This window comes from Canis aureus, chromosome 24 (assembly GCF_053574225.1).
Source record: "Canis aureus isolate CA01 chromosome 24, VMU_Caureus_v.1.0, whole genome shotgun sequence".
Lineage (NCBI taxonomy): Eukaryota > Metazoa > Chordata > Mammalia > Carnivora > Canidae > Canis > Canis aureus.
In genome coordinates, this window is record NC_135634.1 from 27,572,383 (window position 1) to 27,599,207 (window position 26,825).

The 26,825-nt window shown below is 44.2% G+C and overlaps 1 protein-coding gene across 4 annotated transcripts; it reads right to left on the reverse strand.

The window, feature by feature from the left end:
* Window positions 1–3,134: 3,134 nt before the first annotated feature.
* On the reverse strand, window positions 3,135–26,307 carry LOC144295943 (L-threonine 3-dehydrogenase, mitochondrial). Of its 4 annotated transcripts, none has more exons than XM_077868636.1 (10): window positions 25,679–25,776; window positions 25,240–25,278; window positions 15,680–15,878; window positions 13,999–14,041; window positions 13,703–13,773; window positions 11,694–11,843; window positions 11,421–11,593; window positions 10,137–10,227; window positions 8,326–8,595; window positions 3,135–8,003 (listed from the first exon to the last, which is right to left on the reverse strand). In XM_077868636.1, the coding sequence occupies exons 3-10, from the start codon at window positions 15,861–15,863 to the stop codon at window positions 7,864–7,866; spliced, it is 1,122 nt and encodes a 373-aa protein (XP_077724762.1). In that variant the 5' UTR covers window positions 15,864–15,878; window positions 25,240–25,278; window positions 25,679–25,776; the 3' UTR covers window positions 3,135–7,863. The 4 variants fall into 4 exon arrangements, with proteins under 4 accessions (XP_077724762.1, XP_077724760.1, XP_077724761.1 ...); XM_077868634.1 differs by lacking the exon at window positions 25,679–25,776 and adding an exon at window positions 15,991–16,074 and having other exon boundaries at window positions 25,240–25,530; XM_077868635.1 differs by lacking the exons at window positions 25,240–25,278; window positions 25,679–25,776 and adding an exon at window positions 26,036–26,307.
* Between the last annotated feature and the right edge of the window lie 518 nt (window positions 26,308–26,825).

Consider the following 26,825-nt stretch of genomic DNA (forward strand, 5'->3'; position numbering starts at 1 on the left):
CACTAGAGTTGATGGCAACACATGGCACACAAGTGAATAAAATAAAGGGAAACAAAATTGTAAATATGCATGCATCTTTTAAGTAAAAAGGGGGAAATACCAATCAATATTTTTACATTTCTATGAGAATAGGAGAGGTGTAAGAGATAGATTTATTTTTTTTAAGATTTTATTTTTGTTCATGAGAGACACACAGAGAGAGGCAGAGACACAGGCAGAGGGAGAAGCAGGCTCCATGCAGGAAGCCTGATGTCGGATTGGATCCTAAGATCCTGGGATCACGACCTGAGGCAAAAGCAGATGTTCAATCCTGAGCCACCCAAATGCCCCAGTAGGAGATAGATTTTTTAAGTAATGAAGTCATTCTGGGTTCCCTGATACTTGCTATGAAAAATGATAGTGAAACAGAAGCATTTACCAAAGCGAGTATTAAAACATAAAAAGCATTGTGAGGTTTTGTTTTGTTTTGTTTTGGTTTTTTGTTTTTTTTTTTTCAAAAGAGTCCTTCCAGGGAATTGTAAATTGTCTTTACTGAAGGGAAGTGCTGAAAATAGTTTCTGTACAATTACATAAACTACTACCTCGTGATCAGAATTCAACATTAACGGGAATAGTTTTAAAATCTGTATTAAGATGGATTCTTTTTTTTTTAATATTTTATTTATTCATGAGAGACACACAGAGAGAGAGAAAGAGAGAGGCAGAGACACAGACAGAGGGAGAAGCAGGTTCCATGCAGGGAGCCTGACGTGGGACTTGATTCCAGGACTCCAGGATCAGGCCCTGGGCTGAAGGCAGCGCTAAACCACTGGGCCACCAGGGCTGCCCCATTAAGACGAATTCTTAAAAATTTTTCATTTCTTCCCTTCAAACAGAATCCCATCTGTTTTAAGACTGACTAAATGTGTCAGCACAGCAGTTCATTGCCAGAATTTACTAAACATTGCAAAATTAATTTCAAGGCATATGGCAGATATTTAGCAAATCTTCCCCCAAACAACTTTAAGACTTAAGGAGAAAACTAGAAATTTTTGAAATGTTGCAATATAGATGTTTTACCTATTTCACTGAGTGGAAACTGTTATTTAGCAATTATATATTGCCCAACCAAATAAATTTTCTCTAATGTATATGAATGTGCCAAATAATTTTAAGAAAAGTATTTCTAAAATTAAACTATTTTGACACTAGTTTTAGGGTTTTTTTTTTTTTTTAAGATTTTATTTTGTATTTGAGAAAGAGTGAGTGAGAGAGCACAAGCAGGGGGAGGGGTAGAAGGAGAGGGAGAAGCAGACTTCCCACTGAGCAGGGAGCCCAACGTGGGGCTCCATCCCAAGATTCTGGGATCATGACCTGAGCCAAAGGCAGACGCTTAACTGAATGAGCCACCCAGGTACCCCAGGAAAGACAGGAATGGAAATATTGACTCACCTTCACTAGAACCTTAATGTCTCCCCAGTGAAGTATCATCCTTAGCAAGAGGTCTGGTGCCCATCTTACCCATTAACTGTCCCCAGCAATGTAAAAGGCAGGTAGTTGGCCCAAGAATGGCCAGTTACTGCAGAGCTTCCCTCTTCATCTCTTCAGCCCTTGTGGCAGCCGGAACAGCTGGGGGCTGCCCTTGGACTCCACGAGTACAAATGCAACCATATCTATCCGTCATACATAGCTATCTGTACTGACTTATATTTTTAGAAATTTTTAATTTTATTTAAATTCAATGAATTAACATAGTGTATATTTAGTTTCAGAGTTAGAGTTCAGTGATTCATCAGTTGTATATAACTCTCAGTGCTCATTATATCAAGTGCCCTCCTAATGTCCATCTCTCAGTTACCCCATCCCCCCAAACACCTCCCCTCCAGTTTGTTTCCCATGGTTAATTAAGAGTGGTTAATTAAGAGTCTTATTTATTTTTAAATAAATATTTTTGTCTTATTTTTGTCTCCCTCTCTGATTTTGTCTTTATTTTTCTCTCTGTTCCCCTAGGCCCCTCTGTTTTGTTTCTTAAATTCCATATATGAGTAAAATCATATAATTATCTTTCTCTGACTGACTTACTTCTCTTGGCATAATACCTTCCAGCTCCATCCACAGAGGAAATGCAAATGGCAAGATTTCATTCTTGTTGACGGCTGAGACTTACATTTTCTTCTGCTCTTTAAAGTCTTTGAAATCAGGCTGTATCTTATAACTGCTGTTGACCAGTGGCAATTTTAAGAGTGTTGGCATTGCCTACACAGGCACTTTGAAAAGCACGGCAGAGAAACCTGCAGGGTGGGTGTCAGCTTTCAAACTCTTGGGAGCCAGTTGTAGGTGAATGAGATACATTTAGCTTCACCCCTGAAGCAGGTTCACCAGTACACTAACTTAATACAGTTGTAAAGCTGATTTAAAGCACCAATGATTTTTAGTTTTTATGAATTCTTTTAAGAAATGCCATATCATCAACCCTTTTATTAGCACAGAGGATAACACGGGATACAAAAAAGGAGATATCTGAGTCAAAAGTGATTCAGAAAGTCAGATTCAGGTATACCAAATACGCATTTGACTATTTTTCCTTTTACGTATGCATGAGTGATAAAAATCTATGTCTAGTAAAGTCAAAAGGAGTCCTCCAGTAAGATATAAAATATTAATTCCAAGTAATGTAAAAGTATTGCCTGTTTAATTGGACAAGTTTTTTCTTTCTTAATGGAACAGAAAAATGGTATTACACAAAATGGCATATTCGAATGACATTTGTAAATTATGTTTTGATGATGTATTTTCTCCATGCCTTGAACGTGAAAAAATTGGGAAAGCACAATCCTTACTCTGGTTAATTCTTACACACTGTAAATTATCTTTAAACTTTTCTCAGTAATCTATATATTTTAGGTTTTTGAAGTCACATGAGAATTACACTTACATTTAAATAAAGAATTGGTCAGGATGCCTCTGTGGCTAAGCGGCTGAGCATCTGCCTTCAGCTCAGGGTGTGATCCTGGAGTCCTAGGATCAAGTCCCACATCAGGCTCCCTGCATGGAGGCTGCTTCTCCCTCTGCCTATGTCTCTGCCTTTCTCTGTGTGTGTGTGTTTCTCATGAATAAATAGATTCTTTAAAAAAAAAAAAGAACTGGTCAAAATAAACATTTTTAATTGTTTCTTTTTAATGAATTATTGTCTCTTGTTAATACATTTCTTAAATCTTTTTTTCTTAAGGATTTCAAACAAAAATAATAGAGAAAATATTACACATCCCCCTATATAAGGCAAATTTTTCTTCCAAAAGTATTCCTTAGAGAGGATCACCTTATACATGAGACCTCACAAAGTCTTTTTGATACCCTAAGCACTGTCAATAACCTGAACAAAATGCTGTTGATGGAAATATATTATTAGCCTCAGAAATCTGCAGCAATGCTAATACCAGGTGCTGGTAGAGCAGACCGTAAAGAAGGCAGTAAATTAACATATTTTCTAACGCTCTCTGAGATTATAAAGCTACAATTTCAAGCGTTAAGTGTTAAGAATCACTGAAAGCAATACTGTAAGTGATGGTGTGGCAATCACAGGATGGATTTTGAATGCCCTGGTATTATGCAGAGAGAGAGAGTTCTGGTTTGCGATAAAATTTCCATCAACAGCTTCACATATGGTTTAAACAGTGCTGCTTCTAGGAGTATCCAGCTGGCTCAGTTAGGTAGAACAAGTGGCTGTTGATCTCAGGGTCTTGTTGGGGATAGATTTTTAAATGAAAATGCTACATGTCCAGCAAATTGGAACAAAAGATCACTCACTCTTGATTTGTTAGAATACAAAAGTTAATGTCAAAGGTGAACTTGAGGGGCACCTGGGTGACTCAGTTGATTAAGCATCTGCTTTCAACTAAGGTCATGATCCTGGGATTCTGAGATTGAATCCTGTGTCTGGTTCCTTGCTCAGTGGGATGGCCTGCTTCTGCCTCTCCCTTTACCCCTCCCCACTCCGTGTCATGCTCTAATTGAATAACGTTAATGAAATGTGAATGTAATGAGGGGAAAGCTCATTTCTTGGTTAATAGTTGAACAGACTGCCGATCCCCCAGGACCAGTGCAGTACCACACCAAGAGGTCTCTCCTGAGCCTCTGGTTCTCCCAGAAGGAAGAGAACCCAACGGTAAGAACCAGCCACCCGTGTTGTGGGTCACTTTGCAAGAGCCTGTATTCTGATCTTGTACTACAGGGATTGCAGGGGAATCTGCAGGGCTCAGCCACTGGGATCTGATTGTGACCGAAGGGCCAAGGGGCTTGTAACACACAGGCACACAGATCTTGGCAGACTGAGCACAAACCTGAAGCACCCTCATAGTCATCCCAACCAGCAGCACGGCTCACCTGCAGAGCCATGTTGCCGGTGTGTTCTAAGGACTTAGGGTGTACATCTGCCTGATTTAGGGCCTCACACAAAAAATTTCACCAGCCTGAGAGCCTGGCTTGCCCACATTCAGGTAAGGAGTTGAATCACAGCCACACCCACTGTGGAGCATGTCTTCCAGTTCCATCTGACCAGAAAGGGCTGGCCACAACCAACCCCTGCAAGCTGTGGGGCCCAGCAGCACTTGAAGTGAGAGACCGGTGGGCAGAGCTAATTGCCTTCAGAGACAAGTCAGTCCTGGGAATGGAGCATTACTATGCTATACCCAGGCAGGGCAGATTAGTTCAGAGCCAAGTCTGAGGATCACTCCCTGCCCTTCCCAAATGAAGAGCCTTGACTTGTATCTTGATAATTTTTTTTTTTTGATATGACACCTAAAGCTCAAGCAACAAAATAATTAAAAAAAAAAATCAAGCTAAAAAGCTTCTGCACAGCAAAAGAAACTGTCAACAAAGTGAAAAGACAACCTACTACTGGATGGGAAAAAATATTTGATGAGGGGTTAATGTCCAAAATATATAAGGAACTCCTATAACTCAACTGCAAAAAAACAACCCAACTCAAAAATGTGTAAAAGACCTAAATAGACACCTCTCCAAAAAAGACATACAGATGGCCAACACGTACATGAAAAGATGCTTAATCACTAATCATCAGGAAAATGCAAATTAAAACCACAATGAAGTATCACCTCACATCTCTAAGAATGGCCATCATCAAAAAGACAAGAGGGAGGTGTCTGGGTGGCCCAGTTAAAGGTCTGATTCTTGGTTTTGGCTCAGGTCATGATCTTAGGGTCCTGAGATGGGAGCCTCACATCAGGATCTGTGCTCAGCAGGGAGTCTGCTTCCCCTCTGCGGCCCCCTCCCCCACTCATGTACTCTCTCCCTCTAAAATAAATAGATGAATCTTAAAAAAAAGATCAAGTACTGGTGAGGATGTGGAGAAAAGGGAGCCCTTATGCACTTCTGGTATACCAGACTGTATACCAGATTTACAACCAGATTGTAAACTGGTACAGCCACTGTAGAAAACACTATGGAAGTTCCTCACAAAATTAAAAATACAACTACCCTATGATCCAGCAATTCCACTCTGGGAATATATCCAAGAAAGGCAAAGACACTAACTTGAAAAGACATTTGCACCCTCATATTCACAGCAGCATTATCGATAAGAACCAAGACACGCAAATAATCAAGTGTCCACTGATGGACAAATGAATAAAGAAATGATGGTGTATATATATCCACAATGGAATATTATTAAGCCATGAAAAGATGAGGAATCCTACCATTTGCAACAACATGGATGGACTCCAAAGGTGTTATGCTGAGTGAAATAAGTCAGACCAAGAGAGACAAATACTGTAGGATCCCACATGTGGTGGGGAAAAAAACCCAGAAAATCCAACCTCAAAGAAAAAATAATCAGTCTGAGAATTGTGGTTATCAGAAGTGGAAGATGGGGGAGGGGGAATTGGAGTAAAGTGGTCAAAAGGTTCAAAGTTTCAGTGATATGATGTGTAAGTACCAGAGATGTCATGTCCAGCATGATGACTCCAGTTACCACTGCTGGATGATCCATAGCACAGCTGTGAAGAGTCAAAATCTTAAGAGTTCTCATCACAAAGAAAACCTGTTTTTCCTTTTATTCTTTTTCTTTTATATTGTATCTCTAAGAGATGATGGATATCAGTTGAACCTACTGTGGCAATCATTTCACAACCAAACCATCATGAAATATACCTTGAACTTTTGCAGTGATGTGCATCAATGATTTCTCAGTAAAACTGGGGGAAAAAAACCCAAACAAAACTTCGAGTGAATTTAACAGAATATATCTAAGTTTAAAAAAAAAAAAACCACTAATTATTATTAGTGAAAATAATATACACTAATATAATACGCTTTCTTTAAGAGAAAAAACTATATGAACTATTAAATCATTCAATTATTTAGAAGTTCTTCAGTTAAAAGTTATATTAATTTTCTACTTTTTTAAAAGATTTTATTTATTCATGAGACACACAGAGAGGCAGAGACATAGGCGGAGGGAGAAGCAGGCTCCATGCAGGGAGCCCAATGTGCAACTTGATCCCGGGACCGCAGGATCACACCCTGAGCCAAAGGTAGATACTCAACCACTGAGTCACCCAGGTATCCACCCGACCCCACCCCCCATAGCTTTTTTAAGTAGGCCTGGCACAGAGCACAATATGGGGTATGAACTCACAACCCTGAGATCAAGATTTAGACGCTTAACTGACTGTGCCACACAGGCACCCCAAAAATTAAATAGATTTTAAATCCAGTTATGTCTCCAAAAAAAAAGTTCATGTTTCTATGCCACAGTTGAAAATTCCAAATAACCACATCATTAAGCATATAACAGAAATGCCTTAGTCCATGACAGCTTTGTCCAATATGCCCATGATTAATCTGTGCAGTTTTACTCTCTAGTGATTTCACAGATGTCCTGAGGCTGTTGGAAGAAGTAATCTGTGTATCTTTGTATAGAAATTGCTTCAGAAGGGTTTGAGGGGGCTATCCTAAAAGCTCAATCTAAGAACATATATTAAAAGAAAATGTTGTCACAAGAATAGTTCTCTTTAGAAAACAGTGTTTGGACCTGGTCCAGTGGGTTGTAGCCGAAACAGAATAACAAGATGGTGCTTTAAGATTCCCATCCGCATCTATTGAGTCAATCTGAAGGTATGGAACCCAGAAATCTGTATATTTATATAAGCTCCTCTAGGAGACTGACACAGCCAGGTAAAAGAATGACAGTCCTGGTAATCAATACTTAGTTCACGAGCAGGAAGGTAATCAAAATAAGAGGTGCTCCCCATTACTAGTTAGATCATCTTTGATATTCTTCATTTCCTATGGATATATCTTTTTACAAAAAAGTAAGTTAGAAGTGATCATTTTTGAAGTGTTAAAATGTCTTGAACATTATGAACACATGGGATTATACAGCAAACATTTTTTATGTCCTGATGGGACAGTACACTCTTAAAATTAGGAGATTCATCTTTGACAGTCTTTAAAATGTAATCTTTGGGGTCTAGTCAAGAGAATAATGGAGTCTTAGGAGGGATATTTAAATTAAATTTAATTAAAGACAAACATCACATATGTCTACCTTCCCCAAAATGGTCAATTCCTCTGAATTAAGGAAATGGAAACTATTCTGACCAAAATCTTCATTCTGTGACATGTGTGTTTGGGCAAGTTTAGGCAAACACCAAAGGTTTAGAAGTCCCACCACCAAACCTACAGCATTGAAAATGCAAAAGCCAACTTGACTCTCCAATCTGGCAGTTCAATGTGAGCTGCCAAACTTTCATCCAATGAGTCTTTCCCACTCCACATAATCTAGGTTCCTTGGGGTAGTTATGGTTTTCCCTTGACAGTTGACCAGGAGTTCAGGTACATGAACTCTCCCTTCTGATTCCCTCAGTTAGCTTGCGCAATTCTGGTATCAGAACCATAGAAGTTCAACATCGTTGTCACCAGCTCTGGAAGATCAAAATCGTGTTTCCACCCCCAGTCCTTCCGAGCATTGCTGTCATCAAAGTTCATCGGCCAACTATCCGCTAGGAAAAGACATGGAAGAGAAGCTTAAGTTACTCAGGCTCTATATTTGCAAAAAAGGTCTAGAACATTTTATATAAAGGTCTATCATACAAGGTACCACAAAAGAGATTCACTCTTTGAAATTCCTCCTTTGAGCAGACCAGAGTGGCCATTATGCTCATACATAGCCATCCTCTTAGATTAGAAGATTCCATTACATGTCCAGTGTCAGGCACTGTGAATTGGGACACACTATTAAAATCTCACACAAAGCTGTAGGGTAGGAATCTTCTACTCCAACTGTGCTCAGGGTTTTCAGGGAGTTTGCAATGATGTACCAACCTATGGCCTGGCGAACAGAATCCACGTTGTATGTAATCTGGAATTCTGGTATGTGCTTAAGAACCTCCTGGGCCAGGTCCTCTGGGGTGAAGCTCATGGCATTGACATTGTAGGTCCTCATGGAGAGGGACTCTGCTGGGGCCTCCATGACCTCCAGGGTGGCTCTGAGACAGTCATCAATATACATCATTGGGAGCCTTGTGCTGGGTTTCAGGTTGCACTCAAATTTGCCACTCTTTATGGCATCATGGAAGATCTGGACCGCATAGTCTGAAAGAGAATCCTGTCTGTAGGTCTTCTCACAACAAAATGATGAATGAGCCTTTTGCATTAGGGCAGTGTTTCTCAAATGCCTTAGTCTTAGAACCTCTTTATGATCCTCAACAACACAGAGGACCCCCAAGGAGGTCTTACAGTGTGGGTCCTATCAATATCTACTACATCAGAAATTTTTTTATAAACTTTTTTTTTAAGATTTTATTTATTTATCTATTCATGAGAAATAAACGAGAGACAGAGAGGTAGAGACACAGGCAGAGAGGGAGAAGCAGACTCCATGCAGGGAGCCTAATGTGGGATTCAATCCCGGGTCTCCAGGATCATGCCCTGGGCCAAAGGCGGCACTAAACCGCTGCGCCACCCAGGCTGCCCTACTACATCAGAAATTAACTGAGCATTAAAAAAATATTCCTACATCTTAAAATGATAATAAACCCAATAACATATTCATATGTATGATATTATACAAGAACATATATTCCAAACAAAAGAACATTTAGTGAAAAGAATCAGGCGTGTTTTACATTTTGACAATCTCTCCACTGCCTGGCTTAGTAGCAGACAGCTGGGGTCTCCTGTGCATTTAGGCCACTGTGCTGCCGTACCTCACACAGCCTCTGAAAAACTCCACAGGGCACTCATAAGGGTGAGTGGAAAAAAGGCAAATAACATCTTAATATTGACATGAAAAAAGCTTTGACTTCTTGGACTCCTTGAAAAAGACCAAGGATCCTGAGAGATTCCCAGTGCAAACCTGGAGAAGCACTGTATTAAGGCAAAGGCTTTTTAAAAAGTAACTCAAATGAAAATCTCCTTTAAAATCCTTTGGATTTTATCAGGCTTAGCTTTTATAATGTTTTATTTTATTTTATTTTTAAGATTTTATTTATTTATTCATGACAGAAAGAGAGAGGGGGGCAGAGGGAGAGGTAGAGAAGCAGGCTCCATGCAGGGAGACTGACGTAGGACTCGATCCCGGGTCTCCAGGATCACACTCCGGGCCGAAGGCAGCACCAAACTGCTGGGCCACTGGGGCTGCCTAAGGCTTAGTTTTTATATTGTACCTCAGGACCCCTCACATGGGGAGGATTTCTAATACAGGAGTTACCAAACATAATGCATGATTGAGTCCAAACTCATAATAGTAACAATACTTACGTTCCTTTTAAGATATGCAATGCATACATACAGTCCATTTTCGTGGAGCTTTCTGCATTAAGAAATAAAAGCTGGATTCAAAGAAAGAGGCTATTTCCTATTTGGTGTCTTCCTACATCGCAGATGACAAATTTGTTCTTGAATATGATCTGATTTCAGCACTGTGGATGGCCAATTCTGAGCTGCATTTGGAACACCAGCATGAGCTGCCCTTAACAAGTTAAAGTCAACAGGATTCCATGAGCTTCTCAGATGCACTAGCCAGAGGGGATGTAGAAAGTCAGCACGCAGCTAAAAAGACGGCCAGTCCCTTGCCACTCTTCGGGGCACCTAGAAAGCCCATCTAATGAGCAGAAGCAGAAAACAGCACTTACCAGTTGTTCCTCCTCCAGGCTGGGAATCAGCTGAAATGATTCCAGGATATCTCAGGCATCGGAAATCTAACCCATACCGGTAATGATAATACTACGAAAAAGACAAAAGCTACTTTAAAACAAATCCTTAAATCAGATAGAGCAATGCAATGAAAAAACAGCTCTTTGGGGCCTTAGGGATGGGGTGGGAGAACGTGTGGAGTATATTTCCATGCAGTTCTATTAAAATACTGCTAAAGGAAATGAGACTGTAGAATTTCTAATAGCCACTCACTTTCTTTAATAAATAACCCTTAAGTTTTTATCTTTAAAAAAAATTGTCACTCTGGTGACATTTCAACACGGTCAATAATCAGCCTCCACTGATTTCCAACCTTCCTCTGGAAGAGTCACTGCTGCGGTTCGGAACAGCCCTCCGGGAGCATGTTCCCACAGTGCGGCATTGGACAGTGCGCAGAGGACTTTGAGAGAGGAGGGCAAGGCCAGCTACATCGGCTAAGGGAGCAGACACCAGCTCACATTTGCCGTGGAGTTATAAAGACGAAGAGTATTTAAGAAAATAAAACCAGGGCAGCCCGTGTGGCTTAGCGGTTTAGCGCCTGCCTTCGGCCCAGGGCGTGATCCTGGAGACCCGGGATCGAGTCTCACATCAGGCTCCCTGCATGGAGCCTGCTTCTCCCTCTGTCTGTGTCTCTGCCTCTCTCTGTGTCTCTCATGAATAAATAAATAGAATTATATAAATAAATAAATAAAACCAAAAGTCATTTGACGTTCTCCATAACACAAAGTTTTAAAATCACCTCCCCTAACTGCCAATCCTGGGAGCCGGAAAGAATGGAGCAGTACACATTTGCAGGCAGCAAATGAAGAAGGGGGTGCCATCGTGGGGCCTCTGGGAAGCACGGAGTGCTAGCACATGGCCAAAGGCCAAGGAGTCCTTCTGGAGCTATCAGTACCCTGCCACTTGGCAAAAACAGGACTCGGTAGGAGCAGTTCTGGGGGCTAGGCCAGATACCCCCAAAGACGAATCAGCAAGCATATGAGGCAAAAAGAATAGAAAAGGGGGATCCCTGGGTGGCGCAGCGGTTTGGCGCCTGCCTTTGGCCCAGGGCGTGATCCCGGAGACCCGGGATCGAATCCCACGTCGGGCTCCCGGTGCATGGAGCCTGCTTCTGTCTCTGCCTCCCTCTCTCTCTCTCTGTAACTATCATAAATAAATAAAAATTAAAAAAAAAAAAAGAATAGAAAAGGCAATGCTGAGTCATCTTGCCAAACAGCGCTTACTTCTCCCATGAGCTCCGCGTGGACTTTGGACACCCCATAGATAGTCCTGGGCCTCTGAACACAGAGATCAGGAGTTGGATTCCGGGGAGAAGTAGGTCCGAAAGCTCCGATCGTGCTAGGCACAAACAACCGCAGATTGTGCTCTGCTGCGACGTCCAGGACGTTATGCAATCCTGAAACGAATGGACACACCACCGTCTGAAAAATCTCTTACCAAAGAACTGAAAAAAAGCCTGGCAAACCAACCATTTGGGGCAAGACCCAGAAACTTACCGGTGATATTTACGGCTCTGGCCAAGGATACGTTTGCTTCCCCAACGGCACTGAGCAAAGCGCTATAATGAAACAACCAGGTGATGCGGTTGTTTACCACGATCTCCCGAAGATTCTTGTAATCCAGAATGTCGGAATAAATAAATGGGCCTACCAGGAACACAGCAAAACCACAGAAGTGCGAGTTTGGGATTTAAAAAGCTAAGTGGCCCTTCACCCCTTCCCCTGTTGACTCGTGAATTCCACTAGGACCCGCTTGGTGACTAAGGCACTTGGACACTCTGCAGCATTTTGCTTATGGAAGAAAAAACCCCAACCACCCCCAGGTAATAATAGCTAGTGCTTACACAGGACTTACACTTGCCAGGCACTGTCCTAAGGGCTTTCTGTATATTTAGCTCTCATACAATCTTTGAGAGATATATTTTACTGGGAAGGAAACGGAGGCACAGAGAAATCAGCAGTAGCCAGGGTCAAATAGAGAATAAGTAGAAGAATTGGGCTCCCAACCAGTCAGCTGGCTCCAGAGTTGATGCGGTTAATAACCACCCCTACATTTCACTCTGATGAAAAGTGACATATTTTAAAAAGGATATAGAAGTGGATTTTTTTTTTTTAAGATTTAATTTGTTCATGAGAGATAGAGAGAGAGAGGCAGAGACATAGGCAGGCTCCTCGAGGGGAGCCCGATGTGGGAGTCAATCCCGGTACTCTGGGACATGCCCTCAGCCGAAGGCAGAGGCCCAACCACTGAGCCACCCAGGCGCCCCAGAGGTGGATTTTTAAAAGAACATAGAGCTTGGTATAGGTATAGAAGGACCACAAGCCTGAGCTAGGCAGAGCAGGTTTTGTTCAGTGGCACCCACTTAACAGCAAAGTACCAGTAAGCTGAAGGCTGACATGGAACCAGGAAGGACCAGGAGACTTTCTAAAAATGTTTGTAAGGTAGGAGAAAACTTGAGGAGTCTGAAGTGTTTGTGTGTGTGCACAGCAGTTCAAAAGGAAGTCTATGTTGGGGCGCCGGTGGCTCAGTCGGTTCAGCACTGGACTCTTGATTTCACCTCAGGTCATGATCTGGGGTCGTGGGATTGAGTCCTGTGTCAGGTCTGTGCTCAGCATGCAAAGCCTACTTGGGATTCTCACTCTCTCCCTCTAAAATAGTAAATTTTAAAAAAATATTTTATTTATTTATTCCTGAGAGACACAGGGAGAGAGGCAGAGACCTAGGCAGAGGGAGAAGCAGGCTCCCTGCGGGGAGCCCAATGTGGGTCTCGACCCCAGGACCCTGGGATCATGCCCGGAGATGAAGGCAGACACTCAACCACTGAGTCACCCAGGTGGCCCTTTTTAAAGAGCAAGTCTGTGTTGAAATAGGAGGATTAATTGCTCCAAATTTTTAAAGTTTCTTTTCCTCATTACAGAACTTGATTTTGGTGTTCCCTCTGAGCAGAGAAGTTAACTAAAACCTCAAAAAGTTGGGAATCAAAGTTTTTATTCAGAAAATACTATTCCAAATAAGATCCAAAGATGTTATTCCCAACTTCACTTCGAGTTCAGAAGAGCGCTCCTGTTCTTGTAACACCTGAACAAGCAGCAGCATTACTGTAGACACTTCACAGAGCTATGAGGGACCAAAATAGATTTTTTTTTTTTTTTGAAGAGAGAGAGTGGGAGAGCAGGGGCGGAGGGAGGAGGGGAGGGGGGGGAGAGAGAGAGAGAGAGAGAGAGAATCCCAAGCAGGCTCCACACTCAGCATGGAGCCAGACCCAGGGCTCGATCTCATAACCGTGAGATCATGACCTGAGGCAAAATCAGAAATCAGACACTTAAAATGACTGAGCTACCCAGGTGCCCCAAAACAGGCAATTTTTAAAAGTCACACAACTGAGCCTTAATAACGCCTTTCTTTTCATCACAAGCCTGGTTATGAGCTGATCCCATGAGCCACCTCTCTAACTGCATTTTGAAAATCAAAGATAAAACAAAGGCAAGGCGTCTTGATCTCTTACCACTGTGGAAGATGTGGTCGGGGGGTTTCCTTATGTCAGACAAAATCACACTGTCCTTCCCAAATCGTTTCCTGAAGGGAAAAATCAAGACCTGTGAGTTGTACATCTAGGATATACCTGGTGCAGTGAAAACACTGTCTCAAATAGGGCAAAGGCCCAGCGTGGTAAATGATGAGCCACGGATCTGCTACAAGTCTATGATACTAAGAGCAAAATAAAATGATTCAATATTGCCAAAGACAAGATATATATACTGAAGAACTCAGATTTTCAATTTCAGCTTTTTGGGCTCTTACCTCAGAAAGTTAGCAAGCCCCACTCCAAGCTGGCCAAGACCCCCTAGATGAAGAAGAAAAAAGTGGAACTTTAATCCAAATCTAACCAATTCAGTTATTTCCAGAATGTAGTAGCAGAATAAGACTATATGACAATCTCAGCTAATTAGGGAAAGCCCCAGTCTGACTTGGTGGAACTAAATTATATCTTCCGAGCTAGGACAGAGATCAATGTAGGTGATACTAGTTGTAGAGATAAAACTCTTTCCATGGAGTGACTGATGGCAAGCAAGGGTGCAGGAAGAGGACAATCACAAGAAAGTCGAACCTCCTACCTCCTTGGGCCAGCAATCCCCTCAGACCTGCCCTTATTATTTGAAGCTTGAGTACGACAGGTGCCAAAACACTCAAAGCTAAATATAACAGTCTGAGATCAGCCTTGGGTGGGGTTACCCAGAAGCCCATCCCCCATTAGAACTGGGCTGGGGTAGGGGAGGGGAAAGAGGAGACAAACCAGGAAGCCATCTGTTAAAAGGGTAGACAACTGAATCGACAAGGAGCCCTAAAGAAAATTAAAAATGACTATTAGAGGGACAACCTGGCTCAGTGGTTGACCATCTGCCTTTGGCTCAGGGCATAATTCCAGTTCTGGAATCAAGTCCCACATTGGGCTCCCTGCAGGGAGCCTGCTTCTCCCTCTACCTAGGCCGCTGCCTCTCTCCCTGTGTCTCTCATGAATAAATAAAATCTTTTTAAAAAATGACTATTAGAGCTTCCTAATTTAGAGGCTCGAAAATGCCACCAGTAGGAATGGGCATGCTGCAGGCTGGGAGTATAGCTGGAGGAGGCAACCACAAATTTCATCTGGGAGAAATAAATGAGGTAGGGTGATACAGAAAGTGGGATTTCCTGTAAGCACTTGTTGCCATCGGACTGGAACCAGGAAGGATGGTGTATAGGGGAAATGACTATACCTTAAGTCCATTTCCAGAGAAGACCAGAAAGAGGTAGTGAAGATACACACACACACACACACACACACACACACACACAGTGAGAAATGTCAGAAGCCAGTGAAAGACAATCTGGTGGGAAGAAGGAAATAAAGTGTGTCCATCAAGTCAGAGGTGGGGTTGGTTTGGCTGGAAGGTGTGGAGTGCCAGGGAAGGCCCGGAGCAAGGAGGGCAGGGCAGCAGGGGCTGGGTGGACACAAGGTAAGGGCCACAAGGAGCAACTCTGGCGACGACGTGATCAACGACATTGTAAGATGATGGGGACAGGTTCCTTGGATGTGCAACAACTGCTGGGAATCGAGGACATCGAATTTAGGTTGAGGAGTTTGGCCAAGGCAAGACGCACCTGATGCGCTGCCCACTCCCTATACAGGAGCGCCCTCACCCCCGGGCCACCCCGGCTCCACAGCAGCTTCTGCTCCCGGTTTCCTGCAGCCGACCTTCAGAGAATACAGAATCACGACATGGACACAAAGCACTGGCAACGGTGGCACAGAGAGGATTTCAGGCTTGCGGGATCCTGGAGGAAGCCAACAGTAGAAAAGGCTGTTTCTGATGAATACATGTTGGCTGGTGGCATGGGAGCTGTTCCAAACACAAAGCCGTGCAGAAACAGCACAAGAAAAAAAATAGAAGAAGAAAGAGGATCAATTTGCAAATCCTGAAAAAAGGGAAAAAAAAAAACCAACCTGTAATTAAGACACGTGGCTGGTCTGTTCCAGAGAAAGAGGCGGAGTGGAAGCTGGCATCTGCTGGAATCTGCCGAGGGGAGGTGCCCAGAAACCGCAGCGGCGGGGCAGGCATCCAACAGCCACAGGCTGGGCTCCCCAGCATCTGGCCGGCGACCTGCCGCAGCATCCTAGCGAGAGGCATTTCTCTACAAACACCCTGCAGGAAAAGGGGAGCAGGGTTCATTATGCCACCTTTTATTCTCCCAACCTCTCCAAACGCAAGCTAAGATTGTCAGCTCATGGGCAAAAAGCAAGCTGGACTCACGAACCGAACTAAAGAGGCTGCTGAGTGGGCCGACAGGAAGCCGCTCAAGAGCCTACGGTGAGCTGGGCTCTGCAAAGGGGATCAAACACTGCAGGCAGACAAAAGCCGGGCAGAGATGTAGAACTGAAACCGCATAATGCTGACATCAACTGCATCTAATGGTCACAGTGGAGGTGACCCCACATAGAGCCAGAAATGCCAGATACACCAAGTCAGGGGATCCTAGCGAGGTCTTCACACCTTTACCACTGTAAGCAATTTGTTCACACACCACGGGAAGGCACATATGGGCCCCAGATTAAATAACCTCATGCCCTACAAATCTTGTGCTAACGCCTAGATGTTCTCTTTAGAACGAATGCAACTAGAAAAGCAGGTGGTTAAGATAGAAAGGCCCTCAGTGATACTCCATAAGCTGTGACTACTTTTTTTTTTACTGCCCTCTTCTTAGGACAATTTGGAAGAGCCATCTTCTTTCCTTCCAGATCATGTACATTTTAGTCTTTCTCCTCTTTCTCACCAGTTTTATTGCTTCTGGACCATGTATCCATTTTGGCCTTCAGAGGTCAAGATGGTCTGATCATATAAGGCTTGAGACTAGAGGCACATGCAGGGCTTTCATTTTGCTGATTCCATCCCTCACACCCAGGCAAGCATGTCACAAGAGTAAATAGTAAATCAGAGCCACCTAGCCTGCTCCACTGGTTCCCACCCTCTAAAGTCAGGCCTGTTGCACTCTGCACATGGCCCTATGGCTTCCTTCCATGGTAAGATTTCCAAGAGCTGGGAGATGAGCCTTCAGAGCTGACTCTGGTGACCTACCACCTTCCAAGTTGCTCACCAGATCTAACCATCTTATATTTGTCAACTACATTTGAAGACTGTTTAAAATCTGAACTTAGCCTGCTCCCACACTCAACTCAGGGCCTTAAGAGAACAGTAATACACAGCCCTTCAAAGTCCCTGGGGCTCTTCGTCCCAGCGAACTTTGCCAAACAAGTAGGAGAGAGGCTTCTGCTACAGCATTTCTGGCTGCTGGGGGAGGGGGGGAGGGGCGGGGGAGGGGGGAGTCAGGACTATGCAAGAGGTCCGCACTGTGGGCCACATTATAGGAAAGGCCCAAATATCCCTTGGAAGACCTTTGGGTTAATCATCCTTACAGCCATTGTGGTCATCTGAAACCAGGTAAGAACTCTTGATTCTTTTTTGGGGGGTGGGGGGAGCAGAAGGTGGTAAACTGTAATTTTCTTATTGGAAAACAAATGTATAACTCGGAATGGACTTGAGGCAAACTGTGCCATAAACAGATTTTCTTTAAGCGGCTAAACAGAGTTTAAAAAGCAAGTAACAGGGGATCCCTGGGTGGCTCAGTGGTTTGGCTCCTGTCTTTGGCCCAGGGCGCGATCCTGGAGTCGCCAGATCGAGTCCCACATCAGGCTCCCGGCATGAAGCCTGCTTCTCCCTCCTCCTGTGTCTCTGCTCCTCTCTCTCTCTCTCTCTCTCTATCATAAATAAATCAATACATCTTAAAAAAAAAAAAAAAGCAAGTAACAATAAAAGAAAAGGTTTCTAGTAAAGGACCAGCAGTACAAAAAAATACTGTATGAGTACATGGATAATACACCCGTTTTGCAATAGTGCAACTCTGAAGTACATGTTGCTGACTGTCCATACTCTACATATAGAGTTATGGCTCCTCGCTTTTACAACATGCTGACACTTCCTAATGAAAACCACTTAAAAAAAAAAAAAAGGCATAACCCAGATCTTCCCTCATTTGACCAATTCCATTTAGGATGAGGTGTGCAGAAGGGCTTAGATTTATCCAGAGGAAGCCATGTGCAACATGTGACTGGATCAGTTGGCTCAAATAAGGTTTCAGGACAATGACAGTAGGATAAGGGAAGAAAACAGAGGAATGAAATCCTAATCACTATACATGTATATTTTTGGACAGCAGGGGGAAACCTTTTATAGAGAAGTTACAAAGAAGAGGTAAATAAACAATTTGGTACAAGAAATTGAACCCATTCTATACAATGTCCACACAGTGCTGTCATCATGTATACAGTCTTCACAGTTCATGTGCCCATCACCATGATTATCTGCTTCCCTGTCCATTTTGTCAACCTCAGCATCTGCTCGCTTCTCTCTCAGGTCTGTCATCACACGGTGAAGCCCAGCACTCACACAGTCACTGCCATCCTTATCAAACACATGGAATGCTCTCCAATTTCTCCCTCACTGTTTCATTCATTTTTCTTGCCAGCATTGTCAGAAATTCTGGGGCTCTGTTGCACCATGACCATCAGCATTCACTTCATTGATCGGGTCTTATAACTGTGCTTCTGGGAGATTCTGCCCAGAGGCCTCGTTACAGTTCCCAACACTTGTTGGGTTTTTTGTTTGTTTGTTGTTAAGAGTTGGGGTAGGGGGGGAGCAGAGGGAGAGGGAGAAAGAGAATCCCAAGCAGGCTCCACAATCAGAGCCCAATGTGGAGCTCAATTCCACGACCCTGAGATCATGACCTGAGCTGAAATCAAGAGTCTGACACTCAACCGACTGAACCACCCAGGCACGCTGATGCTCACTTTTTTTTTTTTTTTTTTGAGGCTCACATTCTTAACTGAAAATAAAGCATTTTAGGTTAGCCATGTGAACAATTTGTAATTGAGTTGGTCCTTCTTATTTCACTTTGATTAACAGCTAACATTTTGATGCTCACTATCTCACTATATGCCCAGGTCAGTGAGTGATGCAGCTCTTAACCACCAAGCAGCACTACCGTCCCCATCATACAACTGCTTTGATTAACAATGCATGAACCTTTAAAACAAAAAACTGCCAACCATCTACAGCAAATAGCTTTTCCAAGTCAAGATTATCACCTTGCTCTCACCAAGTTCAACTGAATAGTGTTAAGGCAACAGTTTTTTTTTTTTTTTTTTTTTTTAAGGCAGCAGTTCTCAAGTTTTTTGGTCTGTGGGCTTCTTTATATTCTTAAATATTGAGGACTCTGAAGAGCTTCTGTTCATGTGGTTTACATCAAACAATGCTTGTTGTGTTAGAAAGCAAAACAGATGAATGTTTAATATAATAATTCATTTAAAGCCAATAAAGATTTTTATGAAATAATTATATTTAAAAAAATAGCAAAAAGAGTGCCATTTGTTTGTACATCTTTGTTGTCTGCCTTAATGGAAAACAGCTGGATTCTCATCTGCTTGCACCCAATCTGTTACTTAAATTGAAGTATATAGAAAAAAAAAATCCAGACTCACGAAGTGAAATACTGGGAAAAGGGAGCAGTATTGTAAAAGCCTTTTCAGAAAATTCTGGATACTCATCTTTGCAAACCAAAACTTGACACGTGGACACGTGGTAGTTTTGTAAAGGTTAGTTGCAATGTAGAATCTGAAGCCATTATCAGTGAACCTTTTGGATTATGTATCTTAAAAGCCACTGGTCTACCTAGTGCTTGGAGCAGATCTTTACCCCTGAAGAATTTTGTAATTTTGTGCACTGGTCTTTTGGAAAATATTGGTTCAGCAAATTATGCAGGACTTCCCAGTGTTAACACACTTCACTATAGAATATCAAAAGGTCATAGTGATTTTATCAGAAAGTTTCTAAATACTGAGAAGCTATCAAGCTCACAGTGGTAGATACAAGTTAACAGGCAACAAATGCCATTAGTTGTTTCCTCAAAGGGACAAGCTCACTTGGTTCATTTTTTAAAAACTACATCCGGGACGCCTGGGTGGCTCAGCGGTTGAGCGTCTGCCTTTGACTCAGGGCATGATCACAGGGTCCTGGGATCAAGTCCCGTATCGGGCTCCCCACAGGAGCTTGGTTCTCCCTCTGCCTAAGTCTCTGCCCCTCCCTCTCCCTCATGAATACATAAATAAAATCTTAAAAAAAAAAAAATAAAACAAAAAACTGTATGAATAAGCATGAATAACTCTAGTTTTTCGGTCATTCCTTGAGGCAAAAATGATTTTCTATAAGGAAAAAAAAGTGGCCAGTTCCACCTACAATTCAATCATACTAAAGTGCTTTACTTCAAGATAGCCATCACACCTTAACACAAACAAGTGCATCCCCTCAGCACAAGCCATACTGTAAAGATAAGTTTTGAGCCTGGGTGGATCAGTCGGTTGAGCATCTGCCTTGGGCTCAGGTCATGATCCCAGGGTCCTGGGATTGAGCCAGTATGGGGCTCCCTATTCAGCGAGGAGCCTGCTTCTCTCTTCCCTCTGCCCCTCCCCCGGCATTAAAAATGTTTAATAAATAAATAGATACATTTTATTAAATATTGACCCTTGAAGACCTAACAATTTTACTGTTACAGAAAAGGCATTCCTAAGTAAAACTGGCAGATTTTTTCTTTTTTAGAAAGCACATGAAGACCATCTACTAGTACTTTGATGCCACTGCCTTGATTCCTGCAAAGACACCTGTGGTTTTAGCCAGCATTGCTTTGGCCCCATCAGTGCAAATTCAATCTAGTTGTCCCAAAATAAACCATGAAATTCAAATAAGTTATTCTACACCGAATTCTACACCGAATACCTTGGCACTACTTGTGTTTGCTGCTAAGTGTTCGCCAGAAAGATACTCCCTGATGACTGGTTTGGTGCTGATACCAGATGAATACAAACAAAATGACAAATCCAGCCATGACTGCAAATTCTTCCTTTTTTTTTTTTTTTTAAGACTTTATTTATTCATGAGAGACAGAGAGAGAGAGAGAGAGAGTCAGAGACACAGGCAGAGGGAGAAGCAGGCTCCATGCAGGGAGCCCGATGTGGGACTCGATCCTGGGACCCCAGGATCACAAGCTGGGCCAAAGGCAGGTGCTACACTGCTGAGCCACCCAAATTCTTCCATTTGTAAGACAAAATACACTTCTGTTAAGATCCTAACTCAGTCTTCATGTTTGCAGCTAAATTTTTAGTTTGACAAGTTTCTATATTATTACAAAGTGACAGTGCTATGATTTCTTTCAATGCTTTTTTTTATCCAAACAAGGCTTTATTGTGTTTCTCCAGCCACTGCAATCTTATAACCTATCCTACTAGATGCTTTAAAGCTTTTTCATTTCTAGTTTGGAAAGCTATAACAAATCATTTTTGGCTTTTCAAGAGCTCATCATAACTACATTTAGGTCACTCAATTCATTTTTCTTCAGCGGATTCGGAATAGTTGATCTCAGAGTTAACAGCACTGACACCATAATATGATTCAAAAGGGTTCTCCAGCATATAAGACACATAATGTAAATTTCTAACAACTGTAAAATGGTCAAAATTGATCACATTTTTAGGTCTTATTTAGTTCTGTATACTGCTCTGGAGTAAATTCCTCCCTTCCTTTATTCGAGGAACTCTGATAGATCATTTCATTTTTTTTTCCCCAGCATTTATAGACATGGATGATACAGCTCTGAGTAGAAAAATGTTTTCTTAGCATCCCCCTGTTTAGCCAACAATCCTTAAAAAATACATAAGTATCCTTTCATTTTAGAATACTTTCATGTCAAAAAAAAAATACTTTCACATTATTTAAAAATTTAGAAAAGTTTTCAAATCAAGACTATGAAGCATACTTACTTTTTGTTATTTTTCTTTCCATATAGGCACACGGAAAACAGGGATTTCAAAGTGATGACTTATTAAAGGAAATGAGGTCGCAGAAGTGATAATGGGTATAACTGAAGGTAGCTAGTAAGCATACAGTAGAAGTACTAAGAACTGAATTCACCTCTGAAAACACTTATTTATATTCCAAGCCTACTTACTCTTAGAAGGTTCTAGAAACACAAGATTCTGGAATACACGCAAACACACTTCATTAATCAGAGGAAAAGCTCATTCCCAAGTCAGTGTACACTGGAAAATGCTACTGTATGCTTTTAAGAGAAAGGATGTAAAAGGCAAATGACATCTTAGTCTTCTTTTTAGAATAGCTGGACCTCACAGACCCTACAAAATATCTCAGGGAAGCCCAGGATTCCCCAGATCATACTTTGAGAAGAGCTGTTCTACAGTAAAATTTGCTCTGCCAATCTAGTTATTAAATTTATATAGAGAGAATCCATCAAACAGTCTCAGTCCCTCTTTAAAGATTAGATTATAGTCCACAGACTTTCTCTCTCAAGCACCTTGTTTATTTAACCTGCAAAGGGACAAAAAAGAAACAGGTCAACAGACTCTTCTCCAGAAAGAAGGGAGTGCCTCCCCAGCCCAGGCCTTTAGGGGTGGTTGTTATACCACTTTCCCCAACTCTTGGCGTGTGCCCTCTGGGCAGGAACCACAGAACTCTAAGACAGCAGTGACCTCATGAAGAGGGTGGGACTGACGGAGATAGAGACTCAGAGCTCAGGCTGCTTTGGTCATGTATGGATATGGGGGGTGGTGCTGGTTAAGGAATCAAGGAGAAGAATACTAAAGTCTCTAATTTGCACGAAGCAGGTGAGGTGAGAAGGCATTGAGCTTGGTTTTGTATACATTGGTCTTAGATGCCAAGAGACAACATGGCTGTCTCTCTCACAAAGTTGTGAGCTCTTAGGAGCAATTCCTGGCAATACCTGATACAGGTCAGTACTCACCAAATCCTAGCTCTAATCATTCTTAGCTATAGAGACAGTAAATAAGAACGTATTAAGTAATATCTCTGGCACTAAAGCATGAAGGTAAAAGTATCCAGCCACTGACAAATGGATGGATGCACAAAATGTGGTATATACACACAACAGTATATTGTTCAGCCTTGAAAAAGGAGATCTTGCCACATGCTAAAACATGGATAAACCTCCAGAACACTATGCAAAGTGAAATAAGTCAGTTACAAAAGGCCAATTACCAAACCACTCCACTCTTATAAGTTATACAAGGTACCTAAAGCAATGAAAATCACAGAAAAAGGAAGTAGAAAGATAGTTACTAAGGGTGTGGAATTAGGGGGAAAGAATATCGGTGTTTAATTCCTTGGCATATAGTTTCAGTAAGATGAAAACGTTCTACAGATCTGTTGCACAGTAACCTAAATTTAACACTGCTAAAGTATACACGTAAAAATGGTTAACATGGTAAATTTAAATTATGTGACTGCAACCACAATTTAAAATATTTAAATTCACTTAAGAAAAAAACAAACAGGGATCCCTGGGTGGCGCAGCGGTTTGGCGTCTGCCTTTGGCCCAGGGCGCGATCCTGGAGACCCGGGATCGAATCCCACGTCGGGCTCCCGGTGCATGGAGCCTGCTTCTCCCTCTGCCTGTGTCTCTGCCTCTCTCTCTCTGTGACTATCATAAATAAATAAAAATTAAAAAAAAAAAGAAAAAACCAAAAAAACAAATGGTCTGCACACACCTATATTGCTGAGGAGCTACAAAATTTACGCAATAGAGATCAGTGCTGCCTCCAGAAACCTAACAGTTCAGTTGGTGCCTACCAAACCCCAGTCTCATTCAAACTCCCAAGCCCTGGAGCACCCGAGTGGCTAAGTGGTTGACCAGCTGCCTTTGCCTCAGGGCTTGATCCCAGGTCCTGGGACCCAGTCCCACATCAGGCTCTGCTGGGGGGTGGGGACTACTTCTCCCTCTGCCTCTCCCTGTGTCTCTCATAAATAAACTCTTAAAAAACAAAATCTCTCAAGATCTTGTCCCACTTAACTCCCCAATGTGTTTTTCTCCCTCTGCTTATAAACCTGCTAAAACCTATCTTGTCCTCCTGCTGGCTTTGTTTCCTCTCCCAGTCCCAGGGGTGTTGGGTTGCTCCCAACCTCCATTCCCTACCCCTCCTAGTGGGGCTTCCTACCCTGCACTCTGGGACACTGCTTTCACTAAAGAGGTGCCATGTGCCTGGCTGACGACTTCCAGGCTCCAAATTTTCCAGCACCAGGAAGCTACTAACCATGCCCCCCCACCCCGGCCCCCCCAAGCCCCCAGGTTCTCCTACCTCTTTGCTGTAAAGACCCATAATGCTTAAATAACACATTCGCAAGGCAGTCTCTCCTTTTATTTTAAGATTTTTAAAAAATTTATTTATTCATGAGACACAGAGAGAGAGAGAGAGAGAGGCAGAGACACAGGCAGAGGGAGAAGCAGGCTCCAAGCAGGGAGCCCGATGCGGGACTCGATCCCGGGACTCCAGGATCACGCCCTGGGCTGAAGGCAGCACTAAACCGCTGAGCCAGGTGGGTTGCCCCAGTATCCCCTTTAAATCGTCCTGTTCCTTAAATAAGCAATGTGTACTCTTCATAGAACTGACCCAAGGAAAAAAATCAGGCCCCTGACTACAGCAGCACAGATGAAAGGCCTGCTTTCCTGAACTCTTACTTAACCCTCACCTACCCCTGAAGCTGGGATCTTTTCTCCATTTCGCAGGATGAACTGACCTGCCCAAGGTCAGGCAAACACACCACCAAGAGGGGGTGCGAAATCGGATTCGTGGAGTCTCAAACAAACCCTCCTTCCAGGGTGTTATGCTGAGTGAAGTAAGCCAACTGGAGGACAATCATCATATGGTTTCACTCATACGGGGAATATAAAAAATAGTGAAAGGGAATAGAGGGGAAAGGAGAGAAAACGAGTAGGAAATATCAGAGAGGGAGACAAACCATGAGAGACTCCTAACTCTGGGACACGAACAAGGGGGTAGTGGAAGGGGAGGTGGGTGGGGGGGTTGGGGTGACTGGGTGACGCGCACTGAGGGGGGCTCTTGACGGGATGAGCACTGGGTGTTATGCTATGTTGGCAAATCGAACTCCAATACAAAAATATACTAAAAAAAAAAAAAACAAACCCTCCTTCCACCACCCTCACACGTCTCCCTCCAGAGGAGGGATGCGGGATCCCTGGGTGGCTCAGTGGTTTAGCGCCTGCCATCGGCCCTGGGCGTGATCATGAGGTCCCGGGGTCCCGGGATCGGGTCCCCCGTCGGACTCCCTGCAGGGAGCCTGCTTCTCCCTCTGCCTGTGTCTCTGCCTCTCTGTCTGTGTCTCTCATGAATAAATAAATAAATCTTAAAAAAAAAAAAAAAAAAAAAGAGGAGGGATGCGACCAGGCACCCAGGAAGAAGACAAAGAGGACTCATCTGCGTGGGCGCGGAGGGGGGCACCCACCGGCCCAGGGCTCAGATACCCCCCCCCACCCCCGCCTGCTGAGAGCGTTTAACAGAGCGAACCACGAAGAGCACTTAGCAAACTGCCCAACGTAAAGACTGCACGAGCAGGTCAAGTCCGGACTTACCTTGGCGATGAGCCGAAAGCCAGGGGGAAAAAAAAAAGCCTAGAAAAACAAAACACAAACCCAGAGCCCTAAGCTTGAGATACAGAGGGTCTTGGAGGAGGCCTGGCTCTGCGGGACGCGAGGAGGGGACCCAAGAGCCGCACACGGGTCCCCGGCCTGGCCTGGCCCTGGGGGAGGGGGTGTGGGGTCGCATCCTTCCCGGGAAACGGCCGGAGAACCGTGGCGCCCACCCTTATTCCTGGGCAGAGGGGGTCCTCGCAAGGTGGAAGGGGACGTGTCGACCCCAGCAGCGCCCCGCCCTCCCCGCCCCCCCGCGGCCCCGGTGTCGGCTGGAATCCCGGGGTCACACCGGGGGCCCCGCGACGTCGGCCTACGCGCCCAGCGGGGATCCGTCCCGGGCACAGCCCCGGGGGGCACGTCCGGCCACCCCCGCACTGACCTTCCCGCAGGGCCGCCCCGGATGCTGCGCCGCGGGAACCCGAGCTGCGGCCGCGGGCGGAGAGCCGGGCAGCCCCGTGCGCCGCGCCTTTATTCCCCTCCTCCCCTGAACCCGCCCCTCCGCGCACCAATCCCCTTCCTCGGCGGGGGCCCCGGGTCACGAGGGGGCCGGGGTGCTGGACCGGTCGGGCGAGGGAGTCCCCCGCGGCGGCAGGTCCAGGCTGCGCGTCTTGGCCTGGGCCCCGCTGCAGGGTCAGGGTGCGCGCAGCTCTGCAAGGGCCTCCCCCTCCGCGGGCATCGGCCCCCCGTACCACCCCCCACCCCACCGCGGGAACCGGCTCGGGCAGGCGTGCAGCACCTCTGCCGGGGACCTGGGGAGCGGGGCGGGACCGGCCGAGGACGCAGCGCAGGACCCCGAGCCAGGAGAGCGAATCCTTGAGCGAATCCTGTCCTCTTGGTTTCCCACGTGGGAAGCATCACCCCCCAAGGGCACGGAGCGGCCCAGTGAGCATCATCTGGGTCATCTGGGAACTTGTTAGACCTGAAGGTCTCCGGCGGCGTCCCGGGCCTGCAGAGTCAGGCTCTCCCGGGCGGGGCCCCGCGAGCTGCGCTCCACCAGCCCTCCAGGTGATGCTGCGCGCCTACTGCGATCCCCGGGGACTTTTTGAACCTCCCAGTGCCCAGGCTGCGTTCAGGACTGAGCGAATCAGAATCTCCTTTGGGAGGTTTGGAGGGGGAGGAGCCCAGGCTTAAGTTGTTTTGTTAAAGCCCCTCAAGTGATTCCAGTGTCCAAGGTGAGAGCCACCAATCAACCCGTGCTTAAGGGCTTGGTTCAAGGTAGCCCCCACTCCGTCTACTGAATCACGCACTTTTAAAGATCCCCAAGCAATTGTCAAGCACGTCAGGAGTTTGGAAAACTCTAAGGAAACTCTTTTTTTTTTAATTTATTTTTTATTGGTGTTCCATTTACTAACATACAGAATAACCCCCAGTGCCCGTCACCCATTCACTCCCACCCCCCGCCCTCCTCCCCTTCTACCACCCCTAGTTCGTTTCCCAGAGTTAGCAGTCTTTACGTTCTGTCTCCCTTTCTGATATTTCCCACACATTTCTTCTCCCTTCCCTTATATTCCCTTTCACTATTATTT